At 48.5% G+C, this 22,665-nt stretch overlaps 1 protein-coding gene across 2 annotated transcripts in view; it reads left to right on the forward strand.

Moving 5' to 3' along the window:
- Positions 1-22,665, forward strand: part of AP2B1 (adaptor related protein complex 2 subunit beta 1) — a 662,041-nt gene that overhangs the window by 503,026 nt on the left and 136,350 nt on the right. For both annotated transcript variants that reach the window (XM_078679615.1, XM_078679616.1), the window contains 2 exons: positions 1,746-1,892; positions 10,476-10,621. In XM_078679615.1, coding sequence (XP_078535741.1) covers positions 1,746-1,892; positions 10,476-10,621 — 293 coding nt within the window. The remainder of the gene's footprint in view (positions 1-1,745; positions 1,893-10,475; positions 10,622-22,665) is intronic.

Raw genomic sequence — 22,665 nt, forward strand, 5'->3', positions numbered from 1 at the left:
GGTAAGTAGAGTTGGGTCGCATGTAGTTGAATTATCTGACTGTAATGCTTGGAATGTGAGAAAGGTTTTGCATGTGCCAGATATTTCACTGCACTAAGGCTCCGTGGTAGACAGTGATGTGGCAGCATAAAGAAGAGGAGGAAGGTGGAAGTCATTTCAGGAGTTCCTCATTATCCTTTTGGATGGTGGTTTTGCCGAGATTCCTTACTTCTAGATCTGGAAAGTTGAAGGGATCTGGAAGTTTCATGTTGTTCTCTTAAGGTGTGAGTATGTTCTACTGAGAATAAAATATTTAAAACTTGGTTGAAGAGACCGACAGGGCCGGCTTTAGCACTGGTGGTTCCCTGTGCGACCGTGTCTGTTGGCAAGCCCCCATTGACCAACTCTACCACGGATTCCCTCACCACCTCCCTTTAACAGTGCCCCTCAAGACACCAGAACCACTGTCTCTCTGATTCATTTAGTTTTATAGCACCACTCATACCAGTGTAAGGTGTTAGAGCACTTTACACCACACACACGTTGCACAGAGACAATCATATGTGTGTAAATCAGTGTATAGGAAATGTTACAAATAGCACTAACATATACCTTGCAGTTTGCTTGTAGCTCTTTGATTACAGTTAATAGCTCAGTGTTCTATATTAGGATTTTGACAAAGGACAGTAACAAAAGGAGCTCTCTTACAGAAGCAGTAACCCGCTGATCTATTTACATTACATGCACTTTATCTGCATGGTACATGTTCTTAGCAGCAGGCATTTTACCCTCTGCGCTACCTTTGCATGATTAAAAACTTCCACTAGACAAACCTCGGGTCTCTTTCCAGGAACCCGATAAATCACCGGAGCTATCATGACGTTTTAATTGATACCTACAAAAATTGCTGGAGGCCAGGAACACGCCAGCAGGTTGGTGCTTTTAAAATGATAATGTTACTTGTAAAAATGACGCCCTCGCCCCAAGTCAGCGCCCGGTGCGGTGGCATCGATCGCACCGCCCTAGAGCCACCGAGCATGCTTACCTAAGACTTCACATCTGCCCTGCCTCTGGGCTAGCACGGGCATTAAGAAGTCCAGTCAGATCATCATCAAATACAGCTGGATTTTCTTTAACTTAAAAACGCCAGTTACGACTAAGATAGTACCCACATAAGCTTCTGTTATGATTGTGAGATCACCTTCAGGCTCTAAAGAAATAGTAAAACTGTGAGAATCTGGATGAATAATTAAGTTAATAATTAAGCAGAGTATGTAATCTGAACATAAATTAAGCCAACAAATCAATATCCAGGGACATTCTGAGTTTACTGCATGTGCTCAAGAAATTAATGTACGTAGGACTCCCTTGCTATCAATTGTTATTTTTTCAAAAGTGAGATATCACAGTTTGAAGGCTAGACCCTAAGCTTAGACCCCAGTTCCTAGTGGGAAGATGCAGGTTCATTAGGTACCTCAGGCACACGGTTTGTCTATTCACTTGAGCATTTAAACACTAACAAGAGGGCGTTGTATCACTTCAGCCCCTTGCGCCTCTCTGTCTAGTTCTTGTAACTTTAGGTCCAGGGATAAGAGGGGATTCGTTTAGGTTACAGATTCATTTATTTTCTTACTGGATGTAAATGTACTTGCAGCGTGTGTCGTTTTTTTTTTTTTTTACACAGTCGTCTCTCACATTTTATGTGTGCACTCTGGGTGCTTACTGTTTCTTTTTGTCCTTAGCTAAAGTTCTTTCTCCTCCTGTAGGTTGGACAAACCTTCATTCCCTCATCTGTACCCACGACTTTCGCCCCTTCACCCACACCAGCTGTGGCTAGCAGTGGCCTCAATGACTTGTTTGAGCTTTCATCCGGCATTGGGATGGCGCCTGGTGGATTTGTGACTCCCAAGTCTGTAAGTACGGCCTCTAAAACAAAAATCCACACAGCTCTTAAAGGGCCTCAAAATGTTTGTTTTTCTTTTCCAGACGATTCATTTAAGCAGCCAATCATGTACAGACCGATTACTTGAAATATTGTCCCAACCTTTTTTGTTCTTTTGTCTGGTACGTTAGAGCTTTCAGCAGAGATGGCAAAGCTCTCTGTAGCCTGATGAAGTATATGGCTGTTTTGCAGGGTCTTTACCATTAGTCTTTGATGTTTTGGCCCCAGTAGAAAAGTAAATAGCGTATTTTTGATATCTGAGCGGTGTTTGAATTGGGACTCAGACTAGGCTCAGTTTTGGAACAGGCTCTTTGCTTCTCTCCATTTCACTCTAAATTTGATTCCCTGTTCAGTGCTCGTTCTAGCCCATCTTCTACCGATGCATTGAACGCCTTCCGCAGTAGGCAGCAGGGTCCTCTCTCCTTCTTCAGGGCTTCTGTGTGGTGGTGGTGGTACTTATTTTTAACCTTGAACAATAGGTTCGAGGCATGTGGGCTGCTAAATTCATATCTTAGCATTAGATCGCCGCCTAGTGTTGGGCTCGGATGATTGCACATTGTTGTCCTGGAAGAGTCTTCGAAGTATCCTGAGATAGGTGGCTCCTCCCCTGGACTACAGTGCGCATGGGCATCGGCTCCATCCCCAGATTGTTTTTTTCCGCCATTGGGTTCGGATGTGGTCTCGACGTCTTACTGTCGGAACCAAGTAAAACTATCTTTTACCGGCCAAAAGGCCTCGATTTTCTTGCGTCGGTATTGTCTGCGCTCGGTCTCGAGTCTTCCGTCTCTTGAAGCCGGAATAAGCGGAGTTTTCTTCGCTTTCTAAACTTTGAGGCCTTCTCATCGCGACACGACAGCAAGCCTTTACGGACATGGAGCGGAGCCCGTTCAAGTACTGCCCGCTCTGTGGGTCTAAGTACCCACACATCGATCTACACCCTGTGTGTAACAAGTGCCTTTCACCGGACCACGACGACGGCAAGTGCAAGGCCTGTGCACAGTTCCGCTCCAAGAAAACTCTCAAGCTTCGGCGCGCGGTGCGCTTGGAAGCTAGGCAAGCGGCCCCGGATCCGGAGAACATCTTCGGCGACCCGGAAGAAGAGGTCCAGGGTCACCTTCTACAAATCTCCCCATCACAGACGGAGGTCGAGGCGGATCCGGGAGACGACGACGGAGTCGCGGGTCAGGTCCTCGAATACGTCGAAGAGGTAGGAGACGACGATGAGATTTATGGGGCCGCGGCGGACAGCTCTGCGGACGAGCTCTGCCCCGAAAGTTTCGAGGACGACCGGGACACGGGATCGCCTGTCGGCCTTACCCTGGACCCGTTGCCGCAAGCCACAGCCCCGCCTTCGGGCCCGGCTACGGACTCACTTGCTGGGCACGATGTTTCGAAACCGAAACTGAAACCGTCGGGGTCGTCAACACCTAAAATGGCCGACCCGAAATCGAAACTGAAACCAAAGGACTCGAGTGTCCCTAAGATGGCTGCCGTGCCTGTGAAGAAGTCGGTGCCCGTCACCCCGTCGGCTCCGTCGACCTCCGGTCCGCAGAAGCCGAGGAAGTCTGTCGATTCCGATGCTCCGAAATCGAAGCCGACGCCCGAGGAAGGGGCCCCCAAGAAAGATGGTCGGCACGGATCAGCGGCTCCGGCGCCGTCCAAGCCCGCCAAGGTCGGCTCCAAAGAGGCTACGCCCAAGAAGTCTGCGCCCCGGCCTCAAGATTCGGAGGAGCCGAAGAAGGTTTCCGCGCCCAAACCGCACAAGGCCCGCGAGAACGTCGGATCCGAGGGACCGCTCAAAGCATCCTTGTCGGCGACGAAACCCACTGGCAGTGTACCGTCCCCCATTGCGGAGTCACTGCAGAGAATCAGGGAGAAAGCCTTTGCTCCATCGGCTCCGATGCCATCACCGCAGCCGCAAAAGGACGCTCCGGCTAAGCCTTCTGGGAAACTCCTTTTTCTCTTGCCACCTAAGGAGGCGCCGAAAGCGTTTTCGACGAAATCGGCTCCGAAACAGGGTTCCTCGCTGCCTGACCCTCTTCCACGTCGTGTACTCGAATCGGAAGACGATTCAGAGCATTTCATCGATGCTGCCACCGGCAAGCTGACCCTCTATAAACGGAAGATCACTTCGGAGCCGGTGGACCCCTACGTCATCCCGTTGAAGAAGAAGAGGGTGCCCCTTGACGCCTTGGGCCTCACGGAACCGATTCAGCCTCCTCCTAGACGGAGCCCTACTCCCTCCCCAGAACACTCTGTGGGTGAGGAAGATGATGAGGATGAACAGTACAATTTCCCCATCGATGAACCTGATGTACAACCAGATTCATACGACGACACTGGTGACCAGAACACCCAAGGTGCGGGCCAAGACCCGCAGACCTTTAATGCACGTGCATCCCCGACTGAGGACTCAGCAGGATTTCATGCACTAATTGAACGGGCGGCGGCCAATCATGATGTGGACATGCATGCCGACCCGGTTGAGGAAGACTTCCTTTTTGACACCTTTGCCATATCTGAAAGGACAGTAAAGACACTTCCTATGCTGAAAGGTGTTCTCAAACATGCTGGAGACATTTTTAAGGAGCCTACGAGGGCTAGAGTGGTCAACCCTCGCATTGAAAAGAAGTACAGGCCTGCTCCTGCGGACCCCGTCTACATCCGGGGACAATTGCCACTGGACTCTCTTGTGGTTGCCAATGCCAGGAAACGTGCCAACTCCCAGACAACGGGTGAAGCTCCTCCCCCGGATAAGGAGTCCAAAGTGCTTGAGGCAGGAGGCAAAAGAGTGGCTGCACAGGCGGCAAACTTTTGGCGCATCGCAAATACACAGGCGCTCCTGGCGCGTTATGATAGGGCGCACTACGACACCCTAGAACAGATTATACAACACCTGCCCCCACAGTTCCAAGAAGGCACCAAAATGCTTATTGAGGAAGGAAAGCTAATATCAAACGCGGCCATCAAGTGTGCACTTGACGCTGCGGACACAGCTGCTAGGGCTATCAACACTAGCGTTATGCTGAGAAGACAAGCCTGGCTCCGCATCTCAGGGTTCAAGCAGGATATTCAGACAACAATTCTGAATCAGCCAGTCAATCCTGATAGTCTGTTTGGTCCGGATGTTGACACCACCCTAGAGAAGATGAAGAAGGACACGGAAACTGCTAAGTCTATGGGGGCCCTGCAGTCCCAACAGTTTCGTGGCAGCAATTTTCGTCGCTCAGGTGCACGTGGAGTCACCAGAGGACAGATGGGTCAACAATCCCAGTTCTCCAAAGGTGGGGCGCAATCCTCGTTCACTAAGCAGAACAAGGGAGGTTATAGGAATAACAGCAACAGAGGTCGCGGCAGAGGAAACAACAGCTCCCGCACCTCGACTCCAAGCAAACAGTGACTTTCTGTCACTGCCCCCCGACCACCTAACACCTGTCGGGGGGAGACTGCAGCAGTTCCTGCCCGTCTGGAGAAACATCACCACAGACAGGTGGGTGCGTCAACTGATCCAAAATGGTTATTGCCTAGAGCTGAAATCCACTCCACCCAACATCCCACCGAGGCAAAGGCCTATGTCCGCAGAGCATTTGCACTTATTGCAGCAGGAAGTAGTGGCGATGCTGCAAAAAGGCGCAATCGAGCTCGTGCCGGTGGGGGAGGAAGGCACAGGGGTATACTCCCTGTACTTCCTTATTCCAAAGAAGGACGGTTCTCTCAGGCCCATTCTCGATCTACGTCCCCTCAACCTGTACATACTGTCAGAGCATTTCCATATGCTTACACTGCAGCAGATTCTTCCCTTGCTAAACCAGGGAGACTTCTTAGCGACCTTAGATCTCAAGGATGCTTATTTCCACATTCCACTACACCCGTCACACAGGAAATACCTAAGGTTCACTATTCAAGGCAGGCACTACCAGTTCAAGGTCCTACCCTTCGGAGTCACTACGGCCCCGAGGGTGTTCACCAAGTGTCTAGCGACAGTGGCGGCGCACCTCAGGAGGCAGAATATCCATGTCTACCCCTACCTAGACGACTGGCTCGTACAAGCCAAGTCAGAGCAACAGTGCGCCGCAGACATGTCAACTACAATTCACCTTCTTCACGATCTGGGTTTCTCCCTAAATTACCCAAAATCGCATCTTCAGCCGGCACGTGTCCGGCAGTTCCTGGGTGCTACGATCAACACCCTGACAGCCATGGCTCAGCCAAACCAAGTCAGAATCGACAGCATTCAGTCACTGATCCAACGATTCCGACCGAGACACTCCCTGCCAGCGAGAGTGTTCATGCAGTTGATCGGCATGATGGCCTCCTGCATCTTCATAGTCCCTCACGCACGGTTACATATGCGCCCGCTCCAGGAGTGCTTAGCGAATCAGTGGACACAGGCTCGTGGGCAATTGACAGACCTAGTGTTGGTTACCAGTCGGGCATACGACTCTCTGCATTGGTGGACTCCACACAACCTTTGCAAGGGCCGACTGTTCCACGAGCCCGTGCCGCAGATTGTCCTGACGACGGACGCATCCCTCCAGGGATGGGGAGCACATGTGCTCACTTACACGGTGCAGGGACTATGGACGACGCAGCAACAGAAGATGCACATCAACTATCTGGAACTGATGGCAATCTTCATGGCGCTCAAGTCCTTCATTGTACATCTGAGCAACAAGGTCGTGCTAGTCCGGACGGACAACATGACCGCGATGTACTACATTCAGAAACAGGGGGGCACCCACTCGCCACAGCTGTCTCATCTAGCTCAGAGCATGTGGAAGTGGGCCATTCAGAGGAACATTTTCCTCATGGCAGAACACCTCCCGGGCAAGGACAATCAGATGGCGGATCTGCTCAGCAGATACAGCCATCAGATGCACGAGTGGGAGATACACCCTTCTGTTCTCCACCCGTACTTCCAGCAGTGGGGTCATCCGGAGATAGACCTGTTCGCAACAAAGGAGAACGCAAAATGCCGACTCTTTGCCGCCAGGTTCCCTCACCCACAGTCGCAGGGGAATGCGATATGGATGAACTGGTCAGGCAAATTTGCATACGCTTTTCCGCCAGCCCCTCTAATACCGCTGGTCGCAAGAAAGCTAAGGCAGCACTCCATGACTCTCGTCCTGGTTGCTCCAACGTGGGCACGTCAAGCTTGGTACACCACGTTCCTCGAACTCTCAGTGGTGCCGCATCAAAGACTGCGCCTCACACCCAGTCTTTTGACGCAGAACCATGGAGACATTCAGCATCCAGATCCACGACAGCTCAACCTGGCGATCTGGCTCCTGAAGTCCTAGAGTTTGGATACCTTAACCTACCTCCAGAATGCATGAGTATCATCAAGGAGGCGAGGAAACCTACTACTAGAGCATGCTATGCTGCTAAGTGGAAGCGTTTTGTCATCTATTGTACGTCCAATGACATCAACCCGCTAGATGCATCTATTCCCAACATCATCTGCTATCTGTTACATCTCTACAAGTGCAACCTGGCGTACACTTCCATTAGGATACATCTCTCAGCCATAGCGGCTTATCTTCAGAACAGGCAGCACCTCTCTGTCTTCAGAGTGCCCGCCATTAAAGCCTTCCTTGAAGGTCTGAAGAGAGTCATTCCCCCAAGAACTCCACCAGCTCCGGTGTGGAACCTCAACGTCGTTCTCACCAGACTGATGGGGCCACCATTTGAGCCACTGCACTCGTGTGAGCTCCAATTCCTTACGTGGAAAGTGGCCTTTCTGATAGCTATTACGTCTCTGAGGCGTGTCAGTGAGTTGCAAGCGCTCACCATACAAGAGCCGTTCATTCAAATTCACCCAAATAGGGTAGTGCTACGCACTAACCCTAAATTCCTCCCTAAGGTGGTGTCACAGTTTCATCTTAACCAAACTATCGACTTACCAGCATTCTTTCAAAACCCGCAAACGGTGGCGGAAAGAATGCTCCATACCTTAGATGTACGGAGGGCGTTGATGTACTACATAGACAGAACACAACCCTTTAGAAAAACAAAACAACTCTTTGTTGCCTTCGCACCACAACACAAAGGCAACCCGATTTCCAAAGCAGGCATAGCCAGATGGATTGTTAAGTGCATCCAGATATGTTATCAAAAAGCCAAGCGCACTTTAACAGTACCCCCCAGAGCACACTCCACACGCAAACTGGGGGCATCCATGGCTTTCCTAGGGAACATTCCTTTAGAGGATATTTGCAGAGCAGCCACGTGGGTCACACCACATACCTTCACAAAACACTACTGTGTTGATGTGCATTCCAAGCAGCAAGCAGCTGTAGGACAGGCTGTTCTCAAGACACTTTTTCAGGTTTCTGCAGCTGGCACGGGCAACCGCCGCTGATGGAGGGACTGCTATGTATTCTATGCTAAGATATGAATTTAGCAGCCCACATGCCTCGAACTGAATATGCTACTTACCAGTATGCATCTGTTCTTGGCATGTAGGGCTGCTAACATTCATATCGCCCGCCCTCCTCCCCGGTGCCTGTCGCAGCTGCAGATATACTATTGTATTTATTTCATTAGCATGGACATCCTTTACACTTTCACTCCATCTCCTGCCACAATGGCGGAAAACAATCTGGGGATGGAGCCGATGCCCATGCGCACTGTAGTCCAGGGGAGGAGCCACCTATCTCAGGATACTTCGAAGACTCTTCCAGGACAACAATGTGCAATCATCCGAGCCCAACACTAGGCGGCGATCTAATGCTAAGATATGAATGTTAGCAGCCCTACATGCCAAGAACAGATGCATACTGGTAAGTAGCATATTCATTTTGCCGGGTGCCCCTGTGTTGAATTGGTAGTCATTGCATTAAGCAGTTATTTTCCTCTGAAATAAGACTCTCTAGTCCTGATGTATTGGAAGTCTTGAGTACTCTGTAGAAACATTCTCTTTCAGTAACCTGGTTAAAAGTATATTATTTCTAAAGAATTGCAAGGGTGCGTCACAGTCTCTTGTGCTGGTTTTTTGTGGAAAATCAGAATTCTTGATTGTTTGCTGATTTCAGAACTTTGACAGCTGTACTTATATTAAATTTCCAGTGAATTTGAGGGACATAGATGACTTTTTTGCATATAGAAAATAAATGGTTGTATCAAAAATTGAGGAGAAATGTCTAACCGAGGCTGTATGGTGGCACCTGTTGTGATCATTGTAATGTAGCAAACTGTTGGTATTGACTCAGGTACTTCATAGTGATTTTTTTGTATGGAGGCCACCCAGCCATGGCCATTGGAGGTTTTTACTGAAGTAAAAATTGGCAAGCATGCATATTGTTTTTTAGGCAAAAACTGGCACGGCAGGATGGAGGGAGTCGTGAGGGTACAGATACTGACATCAGGACAGACCCGGACATAGGGTGAGGAACAATAGTAGGAGCAGCACAGAGGCCCTTCCTATTTCTAGTTGACTTGATTTGTAAACATTAATTGTTTGAAAATATATACTTATAGCGTGTCCAGTGCAAATTATTATTTTTAGAATACAATTGAGAAATATTGGTATAGGTTTTAACCATTGTTTCTTCAGATTTAGGTTTTTCTGTAAAAATTGTTACATTCCTTTCACCTCAGAAACTTGAAAACATTTCCTCATATGTTTGTTTGTTTTTCAAAGATTTGAACTGTTTGGTCAGAAGTAGTATTAAAAGGTTTCTTCCTTCTCTGTTTCGTGATAGTTGGAATTTTGCCAGGTTCATCTAATTCCCTCGCTTAATAGTGGTTTCTGCCAGTTTTCCTGTGTTATTTCATGTTTTGAGCAGTGTCCAGTAAGTAGGCTAAATTCACATGATCTATTATTCGGCATTTCTCAAGAATTTGCTCTTACTACCTGCCTGACCCCCTGGACAATGTGTATTACTTGTATGATCGACTTAGTTGATTGTATACGTTCTCTCTTTGTATATCTCTATATTATTGACGCACCTGTCTGGCTCTGTATACGGTACCTACACCACCTCAACTATTCCTACTCTTGTATTACTGATCCACCTGTATGACTATGCACCCTGTACTAATTTACCTCAACTATGCCTACTTTTACGCTATCTTCAAAAGCATTTTGAGAATGCTTAAACAAGTATATGCTCCTTCTTTTTGTACTTTGATATTATTGGCGCACCTGTTGACTATGCACCTTGTACCTACACTACCTCAATTGACCTACCTCTTGTATTTGGACATATCTATGTAACTATGCACCTTGTACCTAATTACCTCAATTATTACATACTATTATTCTATCACTCCCTTGTCCTTGTAAAGCGCTCTGATATCTGTAAAGATCTTGTTCGCGCTATATAAAACTTTTCAAATAAATAAATAGGCCTATCTCACTTTGCCCATCTTTCTTGCACTTTCTTTATATTTCTGCTCACTCTGTCTTCTTAAGTTTTTTCTTTTCCTCTCTTCCACTTTTTCTTATCACACTTTCGCCGGCATTTGCTTTTTCTTTTTTTTTCTCTTTCTGATGTCTTTTACCAGGATCTTTCATGACACTGTTCAAATGATTCTACTGTTTCTTTTGCAGATTTGGCTGCCTGCAGTGAAAGCAAAGGGGTTGGAGATCTCCGGTACCTTCTCGCACCGGCAGGGTCACATCTACATGGACATGAACTTCACAAACAAGGCCCTGCAGCACATGTCTGACTTTGCTATCCAATTCAACAAGAACAGGTGAGACACCCGGCTGAAGCGAAGCTGATGCAAGGGCGTCATTCCGCTGCTGTTTTTGAAGCAATTGCTTTTGTAGCCCAGCCCGAGGTTGGGAGTTCTTGCTGTAGCTCTTCTTCCAGAGAATGATGCTCAGTCACTTTTACCGTCTCGGTTCGAGAAGGTCTTGACGTCCGCTTCCCCATAGTGAAACCTGCTGCTACTTCACTGGAATCAGCGTGCCAAACTCAGTATTGTTCTGTTTTATTATCTTGTTTCCCATAGCTAATCTTTGTTTTCTTCCTTGTGCTTCAAAAAGTTTTCGTTTAGTTTCATAATCTTTATTTCTCCCGTGCCTAAAAAATGAAAGTGTGTCCTCATGTAACGTAACTGGTGCTATGTAAAGCGCTCTGATAACTGATTTGGTTCGGTTCTAGTTCGCGCTATATAAAACTCCGAGAAAAAAAAAATTAATAAAAAATAAAATATAAAACCAATGTTCGGAATAAACGAACCAGCCATTAAACATACTGCGATTAACGATGTCATAAAGTTAAGAGTGATATTTAGCATACATCCCTGGCTAAAAAATATCTTCTCTTGTGCCAAACTGTCCCAAAATATTTAGCTAGTGCAAAAACTATATGGCCAGAAAGGTCAGTCTTAAAGACCCTATATGCGTGCGAGCAATGGGAGAACCCCAGATTTTTACATACTGGGACAATCCATTTCCTCCTGGCCTGTGCAAAGGCTTTGCAGAAAAGCAGTAGGTGCAAATCAGTTTCATTTTCGGATTTACACCCTGGGCAATTGGTCGGGGAAGATTCAACCCATTTACTAGTGTAAGCCCGTACCGGCAAACTGCCATAACTCCATTGGAGATACAGCTTCCTGATAGTTGTTGGGAATATGACATCTAATACAGTTTCAAACCTATAGCTGTCCTTGGTTATAAAAAAAGATACTGTTAGAGAGCCTGAGCCTATTCCTTGTGAGTGTGTGGCAAGTTTACTATCCTGATACTGGGTAATAAGCTGCCTCCGTGTGACCCTGGGGCATGATGACAGTGGATTAGACCATAGTGTGGATAGCCCGAGTTTCCCTAGTTCTTTCTTTATGTAATTGAACCAGGGAATTTTCCCAGCATTTGGGAGGGTAAGGATTTCCTGCAGTTCTAGCCTGTAGTTAACTAACTATGGTACATACCATATTCTACGCCAGAATATTAGAGGCCATAGACCCATATCTTCATCAAGGGGTCTCAAGCCCAAGTCGAACCTCATTGGCAACAGGGGAGTGCTAGGAGGAAGTGATAAAAGCTGTCTAATGAATTTATTCTCTGTTGCTACTAAATCATGATTACACATGTAGCCCCAGAGCTCACTTCCATACATAGCCACACCCCTTGCCTGTGCTCTGTAAATCTCTAAAGGGGGACTGACCGGCTTGATAGAAGATTTATTTTTGGAAACAAGCTTAATGATTCCGCCTGCTATTTGGGCCAGTTTTGCTTGAGCTTTCTCCCGTTGGTGTCCCCACGACTTTTTCTCGTTTAGGGTGATTCCCAAATACTCAAAGGTTCGGACCCTCTCTAGCCTGTTAGTACCGATATACGGATTAGAGCGAGTTTTAACTAGTGGATTGAAGACCATGTATTTAGTCTTCAATGCATTGATCTCGAGGCCATGATTTTTACAAAATGCCTCGAAACCATTAAGAACTCCCTGGATCCCCATCGGCGACTTGGACAGCAGCAGGGTGTCGTCAGCGAACATAATCGCCGGCACCCTGCTGCCTCCAAGTTTAGGGGCATCGGTGTTTTCAACCCCGTTCAGATGGGCAATTACCCCATTGACATAGAGGCAAAACAGGGTCGGTGCAAGCACACACCCCTGTCTTACCCCCCTGCAACGGGGAACTTATTGGACAATGCTCCCTCCCTACCACATCTGACCTGAGCATAGTTATCAGTGTGTAATCTGACAACCATGTCCAGGAGATGCTGTGGAACTCCCAAGCCGGAGAGGACGGACCAAAGTTTCCTACGAGGTACAAGATCAAAAGCCGCTCGTAGGTCAACGAATACAGTGTAGAGGCTGCCACCCTCCAACTGTACCGTTTTCCAAAAAATTATGGCAAGGCGATAGACTTGATCTATCGTGGACACTTTGTTCCTGAACCCACCTTGGTATGGACTCAGGACTGAGTTATCCAGCATCCATTCTTGTAGGCGGTCCAAGATCAACCTAGCAAAAATCTTTTTGGGGACGTCGATTAAGCTGATGGGCCTATAGTTGACTGGGAGCAGAGGCAAACCCTTCTTGAAGATGGGAATAATCTCCGGCCCCAGCCAAGTAATAGGCACCGACATCCCACCAAGAATTGCTTTAAATAGGACCTGTAGGTATGGAGCCCAAACCGCGGGTTCATTTTTAAATAAGTCACCAGGGAGTTTATCCAACCCTGGGGCTTTCTCTGGAGCAAGTCTGGCAATAGCTGCCCCAACTTCTGCCACGGAAAATGTTTCCGTCTCCAGAAATGGCGCAGGCGTCAGCCCTGAAACCGAGTCTTCTTGGTCCCCGGTGAGATCTACATTGGGTTGAGCATACAGGGATCTAAAATAATCCTCCCAGACACTAGATGCAATGTTAGCCTCTACTGCCGGAGAGGAATCAGCTGAGCCATTTTTGACAATCTGCCAGAATTTCCGGGCATCTCGAAGCTTGAGCGCGCCCGTCATATCCTTCCAGTTGTCACTATCCCATTCAATCTTAGCATTGCTAATAATGTATTTATACTCCAGCCTCTTGGCTCTAACCAATGAGATATTGTCAGGTTGCTTCATGGCCTCGAGTAAGTCGGCTTTGGCCTTCCTACAGGCAGAGTTGTACCACGAGGCGCGCATCCCATTGCCTCTCCCATTTTTTGCCCTCCGCACAGGGTTCAGAACCTCTGCTAGTGTGTCACACAACTCCAGATGATTTGCCCCGAGTTCTCTGTGACTCTCCTCAAAGGGAGATTGGTATAGGAGATTATCGACTTTTTCCAGAACTGAAACAGTCTTTGCCTACAACATCTGGATGTCAGTTGGATTCCCTATGATTTTGGACCATCGAACTCTGCGCCGGTTGCTAGATAAAATCATACTCGGATCCAAAAGATCAACGCCCCCCTGCATAGACAAGGTGACGCCAGGGACCGAAATCTTTACTTACATTAAAATTGACAACTCTGGAATATTCAGACAGTTCCACAAGCATATAATCCAAGCGAGAGTTACACCCTGGTTTGTTAAAAGTTGCTTTGGGAGGGATATCTCCACTTAGCCGGCCATTACAGGCCCTTAGGGAATTTGCTAGGATCAAACACATATTTTGTGTTGCTAGTGGGGACCAAGACTTCACTGGCGGGCCAGCCGGTTTCGGGATTCCCCATTGATCATCCTCCTCACTGGTCGCACCTTCTACGAATAATGGAAGAGGCTCAAATTGACAGTTAAAATCTCCCCCCACTATATACGGGGTACCTTGGGAAATGGTGCTCAAAAACAGTGCTAATTCCTCGATGGTCTTAGAAACCTTTGCTATGCCCACAGGTCTTGAGTATACATTGACCAGGGCCAATTTTACAGCGTTAGGCCATTCCAAGAGTACACATTGAACGTCTGGGGAATTTGTTGCGAGAACCCTCGCTTTGCAACCCAGATGCGAGGCCACCCAGATAAGTAGTCCTCCAGACGGGCGTCCCTTCCCCTTCCAGTTCGCCCAAATTGAGAATGTATCAAACCCTGGGCGTCGATGATCTTCTCTAGCCCAGGTCTCCTGAAAAAGGCAGACATCTTGTAGATCAATGAAAGCCCCCCAGTCCGGGGAGTCAAGTTTGTTAGCCAAACCCGCCAAGTTCCAGGAAATTATGGAGATGTGACCCCTGTCACGCAGGTCTGCATTAGGGCTGATGTTTTGCCCATTTTCAACTGGGACCACAGAATCCCTCATAGCCTGCAGACAGTGCCGGACACGGGTACAGGGAGTCCTCTCTTTAGTTTGAGGGGAGGCAATCTTACTTAACCGGGGAGTGGGGATCAGACCGGCATTTAATGGCCACTCACAATGCCCATTTACTTCCTCCTCTGGGGCTGCAGGGTCCATCCTCTCCTCCTTCAATCGAGTAATGGGTTTGGCTGTCAGTCAACCATCTCTAGGCAACCAAATCTATTAGTAATCGGGAAGCCTCCCCAATTGTCCCTGTGTACATGGTCTCTAAAGGCCGGTGCCCCCCATGTTCCCCAATCTCGAATCCTTCCGCGACGCCCTACTGTGTGCCAGTCGTTATCGTTGTTCCAATCTCGTGTCGATCCACTCCTGGGAGGATAAAAAAAGGAGAGGCGTCTGGTTGCGATCCCCTCGTATCTATCCTGTACATTCCAATTGTATACGTAGTCAGCTGTATGAGGATCCGCAAAATTGACCAGGATACAGTCGCCCTGGACTGATTTCCTCTCATAGCCCACCCATGGTACCCTGCGTACCGTCAAGATCTTACTTGTTTGGTTAGATGGTAGAGGGCGATTTACGTTGAGCCAATGTTGTATCTTATTTTTTAAAGACCAGTTGGCTTCCTCATCGGCCTCACCCAATTCAGGAACCCCTGTCATGACAACCACATAGGGACTTACCTCTGGGGGCAAGTTTACCGCTCGTCTCCTATGTGATCCTCCGTCATTGTTGCTCTTATTTGACTGCGACATGTGTTCCCTAGTTGGAATATTCACTTCTCGGGGGGCGGTGGCACAGGTTTTAGTCTTTAGAGCTAATGACTAAGGTTTTGGGTTGGTCACTACTGATAATGGTCTTTTAATAGCTGGAGAGATAGATTTAGCTGAAGTTAGGTTCGGTCCCCCTATTCTGTGAGTCCCCTGCAGATTTAGTTTTTTGGGCACAGCACACAGATCAGCTATCTGTTTTTCAATGTGGGCTAATCTTGACTCAATTAGGGGTAAGGTAAAGTTTAAAGAGTTCAGCGATCCTAGGTAAGAGGGAAATATTAACCTCGTCATCCCTGACCCTAATCCTGTCTAGAGTGTCCGGGACCTCTACATTCGCACTACATGATGCCTCATTTGTAGGGGCATTATTAGGGGGAGGAAGGGCTATAATCTGATTTAGACCAGAAAACCCAGGAACATTTCTCAAGCGTTTACCCCCCTCTCTTACTTCTTTTGGATTTGATTTTTTTGGGATGGCTCTCTCCCATTTTCCCTTCAGCTGGCTAGCACTCAGGGAGGCAGGTGTAATAATAACAGCTAAGTCCGTGGTTTTTTCCAGGTCGGCACTTAGTTGTGAATCTAATGAAAGATGGGACACTGATAGGTCTACCGTACCGGGCAGACTCTGTCTGTGGGCGTGTACATCTGCATTGGTTGTTACAGAGGTTTTTAAAGGGACCGAACCCTTAGATTGTTCGGGGGTTTTGGCTGGTTCAAAGTGGCCCATAGAGGATCTTTTAGCAAGAGCGAGGTCTTGAGATACTCTACGTTCCATCGATGAAATTTCTTGTTCAATAAAGGAATTGGCCCTTATAATAAAATTATCCAGAGTGCCTGTTTGTGGTAGCCCCCCCGCTGCCGTTTTGCTTCTAGGCGCTCTTGTGCACATAGTTACCAGTAACAGAAAATAACAATAATCTATAATATACGCCCAATTAACAGGCTAAAAAAATAAATAAATAGATAAAATATAAAACGTGCACCTAGATTTAGTCCGAACTCGAAGTCAGAAGTTGGGGGGTGGCCCAGCCCAGCCTTACACGGTCTCTAACGGGCACAAACGGGCCTGCCCTTTGCCCGGGCTTCGCCCCGGTCTTCGTCCCGCCCGCGTGCGCGTAGCCCAGAGCGGTTAAGTAGTAGAGGAGGTGGGGGCGGGAAGAGGACTAGCTGTGGCAGATTAACAACGCACTGCCCGCTGGTCCTCGCAGTCCCGCTGGGGTCCGGTGTATGTCTCCTCCTCCTCCCCACGATCAGCTGCAAGGTCTCTCCCTCACGAGCGGCCCCCGCGGAGCGGGGGCCGCGAGAAGCAGGCACAATCCAGGGGTCGAAATCAACAGGCTAAGCACACCCGCAAGGCGAGGACAGCAACACCCCTCTGCTACAACGGCAAATCCAATCAGGTCCGTTCCCTCAGAGTTTATTGAGCCGGGAGGTAGGGGCGGGAAGAGGACCAGCTGTGGCAGATTAACAGCGCACTGCCTGCTGGTCCTCGCAGTCCCGCTGGGGTCCGGTGTAAGTCTCCTCCTCCTCCCCACGATCAGCTGCAAGGTCTCTCCCTATTGAGCGGCACCCGCGGAGCGGGGGCCGCGACAAGCAGGCACAATCCAGGGGTCGAAATCAACAGCCTAAGCACACCCGCAAGGCGAGGACAGCAACACCCCTCTGCTACAACGGCAAATCCAATCAGGTCACTTCCCTCGGAGAGTTTATTGAGCCAGGAGATGGGGGCGGGAAGAGGACTAGCTGTGGCAGATTAACAACGCACTGCCCGCTGGTCCTCGCAGTCCCGCTGGGGTCCGGTGTATGTCTCCTCCTCCTCCCCAGGATCAGCTGCAAGGTCTCTCCCTCACGAGCGGCCCCCGGTGAGCGGGGGCCGCGAGAAGCAGGCACAATCCAGGGGTCGAAATGAACAGGCTAAGCACACCCGCAAGGCGATGACAGCAACACCCCTCTGCTAAAATGGCAAATCCAATCAGGTCAGTTCCCTCTGAGAGTTTATTGAGCCGGGAGGTAGGGGCGGGAAGAGGACCAGCTGTGGCAGATTAACAGCGCACTGCCCGCTGGTCCTCGCAGTCCCGCTGGGGTCCGGTGTAAGTCTCCTCCTCCTCCCCACGATCAGCTGCAAGGTCTCTCCCTATTGAGCGGCACCCGCGGAGCGGGGGCCGCGAGAAGCAGGCACAATCCAGGGGTCCAAATCAGCAGGCTAAGCACAGCCGCAAGGCGAGGACAGCAACACCCCTCTGCTACAACGGCAAATCCAATCAGGTCAGTTCCCTCGGAGAGTTTGAGCCGGGAGGTGGGGGCGGGAAGAGGACCAGCTGTGGCAGAGTAACAACGCACTGCCCGCTGGTCCTCGCAGTCCCGCTGGGGTCCGGTGTAAGTCTCCTCCTCCCCGCGATCAGCTGCAAGGTCTCTCCCTCACGAGCGGCTCCCGCAGAGCGGGGGCCGCGAGAAGCAGACACAATCCAGGGGTCATAATCAGCAGGCTAAGCACACCCGCAAGGCGAGGACAGCAACACCCCTCTGCTACAACAGCAAATCCGTTTTACTTTTTAATTATCTAATGAAAGAAAAATACCCACCGCATCAATAATGATTGTCCTGCATCGGCATTTACTGTGTGCGTGTGTGTTTAGACCACGCTTTATTGGTGGCCTTGGGAAGTGCCATCAGTGTAACATAATTAAAGGTCCCACTTTAGATTTTTGTGGCCTAGCTGTAATATCTAACCTGCTTAACAGCCTGCCTCTTCAACTAGCAGGGTGTCTATTCTGCTCATGCAGGGGCCTTAAAGAAAGAAGACTTTTAATATGCTGGGTGGCTGGCTTAATGAGCTGAACGTTTGCCAATGACAATTGTGGTGTTCTGCAGGTCGTGAATTTGAATCCTAGAAAGATGGGTTTGGTCTTCCATCTTCCTTCCTTCCCTTAAGTTTGGTAATAGTAGCATGTATCATTTACGGCGTGAAGAAATGGCAGGAATGTAGTATTTAGTGTTACATAAAAGCAAGCTGCTAACATAAACACAGTACCATTTACCTCATTAATAGTTTGGTATGTGCCACCACAGTTTCAAAAATAGCCCGTATTGACTGCTTTAGTTCGTATTACTTTGAAGAACATTTCAGTCATTCTGTGTCTGACCTGAATTCGCTCCTTATGTGTTTTACACTTTACACCTGTGATCATGCAGTCAGTCTGTCGCAGCCTTTTAAGAAGAACCTCTTCTTTCCTTCATTTTTTCCTCCTTCCTTTTTCCCCGGACGCGGACCTCCTCTCAAGGCCAGTAGTACATTCTTGACTTCCCCGTGTCACTTAACATTAAGTGCGCGCTTACAAGTTTTTATGTCTCGCCTGATCCTGCGCTGGGCTGGCCGAGACATTTAGTAGCTGCTTTTAAAAGTGCAACCAAAGCGGCCACCAGCTTACTGTCCCGCGCTCGCATCCCTAGCGTGCCTTAGCGTGTCATCGCGATCTCTTTCGCTTTCAGAGTGATCGCGATCGTGTTGACTTTCGCTTTCATGGCGGCGCTACGTTACTTTTACTGCCGCGCGGCCAATGCTTGTTGATGTATTAATTATGAGGACAAGAGGAAGGAAACTAGCATTCTCTTTTTCAGTAGATAATAAAAAAAATTGTAACATTATACTTATTTTGTTTAACAATGTAAGTGAGGTGAGATTGATTGCTAATTCCCGCCACACTTTTTAGGTCTCGCCTGTCGATGCGCATGCGCATCGAGCTTGCGAGCCTATTGCGACTTATACAAGCTTTAACTAAGAAGCAAGGAATCGTGGCGATTCCTTGCAGTGCCCGTGACTTTTAAGCTCAATGCGCATGTGCATTGAGCTTAAAAGCGCGTGCACAGCCGCCCGCATTCCTCCGACACCTTTGAAGTGAAGCTTAGCTTCACTTCAAAGGCCCGGCTTCTTCACACCCACATGCCGCTCTCGCTCTCCCCGCTCCGCCCCCTCCCCTGCCCGCCGTGTGTTCAGCCGTCCAGCCAACCCGCAGTGCACACCGGCAGAAAGTCTGAGTTAATTGTGTGTGCCGCCTCCCTCACCCTCCCAGCTGCGGATACTTTGTTGCAGCTTTTTCCTTTCCCCACTTCCCCTGAACCCAACCCCCCCCCAATGGTTACAGAGTACATAGTTCTTTTTTTCAGTCTCCGTTGCCTCAAACTTTTTTTTATCGGAGGAGTCCGACAGGCTCAAGTACCCCTTTTACGTACAACCTGTTACCCCCCTCCCCCCAAACACACTTTTGAAGCTCGGGGTACTGCCATCTCCCGATCTGCTGAACCCCAATGCCCTGCAGAGCCACATTTACCCTCTCGCAGCATGCCTACCTGGCCCAGAGAAGCTGCCCCCCAACTCTACTATTCCAGAAAGAAACATGTTAGCTGCAAGAATCATGTTTTTTTCTTGCGAGTCTCTGTATCTGTACCCTGCCTTCCGCGTCACGCTGCCTACGGGACCAGTCTCCTACAAGCTTCCTTTCGCGTGTTAGCATTAACTAGGGCGCTCCTACCTTGCACGCTCCTTAGTGAATATTCGCACCTGCGAGCTCCCCTTCTCCTGCACTCTATATGCAAACACGTTGCTATTGCAAGCTTCCTTTTGCTGGCACTCGCTGGTTGAAAGCTTTCCTGTTGCAAGCGTCATATTCCTTACACTCTGGTTGGCTGTTGCAAGTTTCACTTTGCTTGCCATCGCTGATTAAAAGCCTGGCTGCTGCAAGCTTGCATGCACCCTCTGGTCGAAAGCTTATGTGGGGCAGGTTTGCTTGCACTCTCCGATTGAAAGCGTGTCTGGTGCAAGCACTCTTGTTGAAAGCTTAGCTACTGGAAACTTCATTACTCCTGCGCTCTACCACTCACGTCCCTAATCTCGCTGCACAGTGGTGCCAGACTACTGCAAGCTTCCATCCACACGCAGGCTCTCCTGCACACCACTGTCCACCCCAACCCCTTGGTCGCAACACCCGATACTCCACTCGGGAGGATGGTGCTTTAAACGGACTCGGGGCGGCGACGAGCGCCTGCTCTGCCAGAGCCCTAGGACGCAGGCTGGCTGATGCTGAAGGTGGTGGGGGAAGAGCGGCGGGGAGGTGCCCCAGCCCCCACTAGTTTGAATGTGCACTGATATCGCCCTGGTTACTGCAGGCATCCAGAGAAGGGGGGTGTCACTCACAGCTCAGATTGCATCTGAGCTCGGAGGGCTGGCAGCCAGCCAGGGCCAGTGTATTTAAGAAAGACAGCCCAGGCTCTGCAGCCAGCAGTCTCTGCAGGAACTTTTCCAGGGGGAAGAGCGCCTCCGAGCACCTCGCTCCGCACTAGACACGTCCTGCTCTTATTTTCACATTAGCGATTTTTGCAAAGACGAGTGAATTTTTTTTCAACGACAAATTTTCATTTTCGACTTATTTTTATTGGCCATTAACTCTGTGGTTTGCGCACTCTGTCAATTTCTTATATTCTCCCATTAGGCAAAGTAACATGTGCTGTGGGCTTACTTTTTTTTATCACTTGTGTTTTTTGTTTCTCTCTCTCTCTCTCTCTCTCTCTCCTTCCCTTCCCTTCCCTTCCCTTCATTTACACTCTCTCTCTCTCTCTCTCTCTCTCTCCTTCCCTTCCCTTCCCTTCCCTTCATTTACTCTATCTCCCCTTATTTCTCTCTCTCTTTGACTCCCCTTCATTCACTCTCTATCACCTTTATTCTATTTCCTCTTGCTCTCTTTTCTCTCACTCATTCCCACACTTGACAGGACCAACAGTGGGCGCTTCTTACATACAGGTACAACAGAGCGCGCATCTCACACAGACAGGAACAGGGGCCACATCTCACACAGACAGGAACAGAGGATGCTTCTCACACAGACAGGAGCAACAGAGGGAGCATCTCACAGACAGGAACAACAGGGGGCGCATCTCACACAGGCAGGAACAGGGGGCACACACGCAACGCCACTCTCACACGCCACTCATCCACGCAACGCCACTCATCCACGCAACGCCACTCATCCACGCAACGCCACTCATCCATTTGCAAAACGAAAAAAGTTAAACTCTTCTATTGCGAGACCTATTGCATTTTCAATGCTTGTTACCATTTGCTAAAAAGTCCTTGACTTTTCTTCACAAACGTAGAGGCGAAACACGCTGCATGGCGATGCAGTAATTGTGTTAGAATTCACCATCTGAGTGTTGAAGCTAACAGCAGATGACTCAAACGGATTAGGTACATTTCTCTCGGGATAAATTAAGAGATTTTTCTCCCCCAAAGAGCAATTTCTAACACCAGTCATGTGGCGACCATTTTTTTCTAGCACATATACTGTAGAGTGACTTCTACACATTGATTGGAAAATGGAGGGGGTGAAGTGGGTCGTGCCGGCCGCATCATCATAACACCCGGTTTGTCTGCAGTTTATATAAAAATTGGAGCGCGTGCAGGGAAATGCGGTGCTGCCGCTCTTCTCACTAGAATACATTTTCAAATGTGTGGCGTTTATCATTTTATTTCAACATTTGGGGCCCGATTACAAGTGATATGGTGATTAATCCCGAATTTGATGGAGGGGATCTGACCGATAGTAGACCCTTTAGTTGTTCGCAATAACCACAAAAAATGTAAACAGGACCATGGTTAGTGGCAACATAACCCCCTTATGTACAAAGTCATTACCAAGAAACTGCTAATTTAGGCAAGATGGGTTTTTATTTTATGCGCATGAACTATTGTTCTTGGAGCTAAACGATTTCTTTAAAAAGAGGGTTGGAGAGGCCAGTTTGCCAAAGGCTGCCAAAGAATAGTTTAATGATGGCTTCCATTCTAAGAAACTCGGTCTCATTGCGGCCATTAAATAGAGCGATAGACATAAAAGTTGCTAGGGTTTCTTATATAAATGTGATTAGAGATGCAGGAGTGAAATTCAATACAGGGAAATTAGATCATCTTCATTTAAGCTGCTTTAACTAAAAATGCGAAAGCTCTGGCACACAGTGTCCCATGGGGGGCGCAATAGGCTAATGTGACCAGAAATTAATTTTCAGGCCGATGACTGGGTAACTCATTTTGGAACCCTTTATGGTGATTCATTGAGCACAGCCAGCTCTGAACCCTGCTCAGAATCTGCCTGTCTTGGAACTGTTGTACTAAGTACACCTAGTACTAATTTCTCCTTAAAAGGTTTCAGGGAAAGCTATAGATGCCCACAATGCGAGCAAAGCACCTGGCCTCGATAAAGGCCCGGTTGACCTTTTTTAAATCTTAAGTAGATGTATGGATTCAAATATTAACACT

This window comes from Lissotriton helveticus, chromosome 3_1, assembly GCF_964261635.1.
Source record: "Lissotriton helveticus chromosome 3_1, aLisHel1.1, whole genome shotgun sequence".
In the NCBI taxonomy this organism is placed as follows: domain Eukaryota; kingdom Metazoa; phylum Chordata; class Amphibia; order Caudata; family Salamandridae; genus Lissotriton; species Lissotriton helveticus.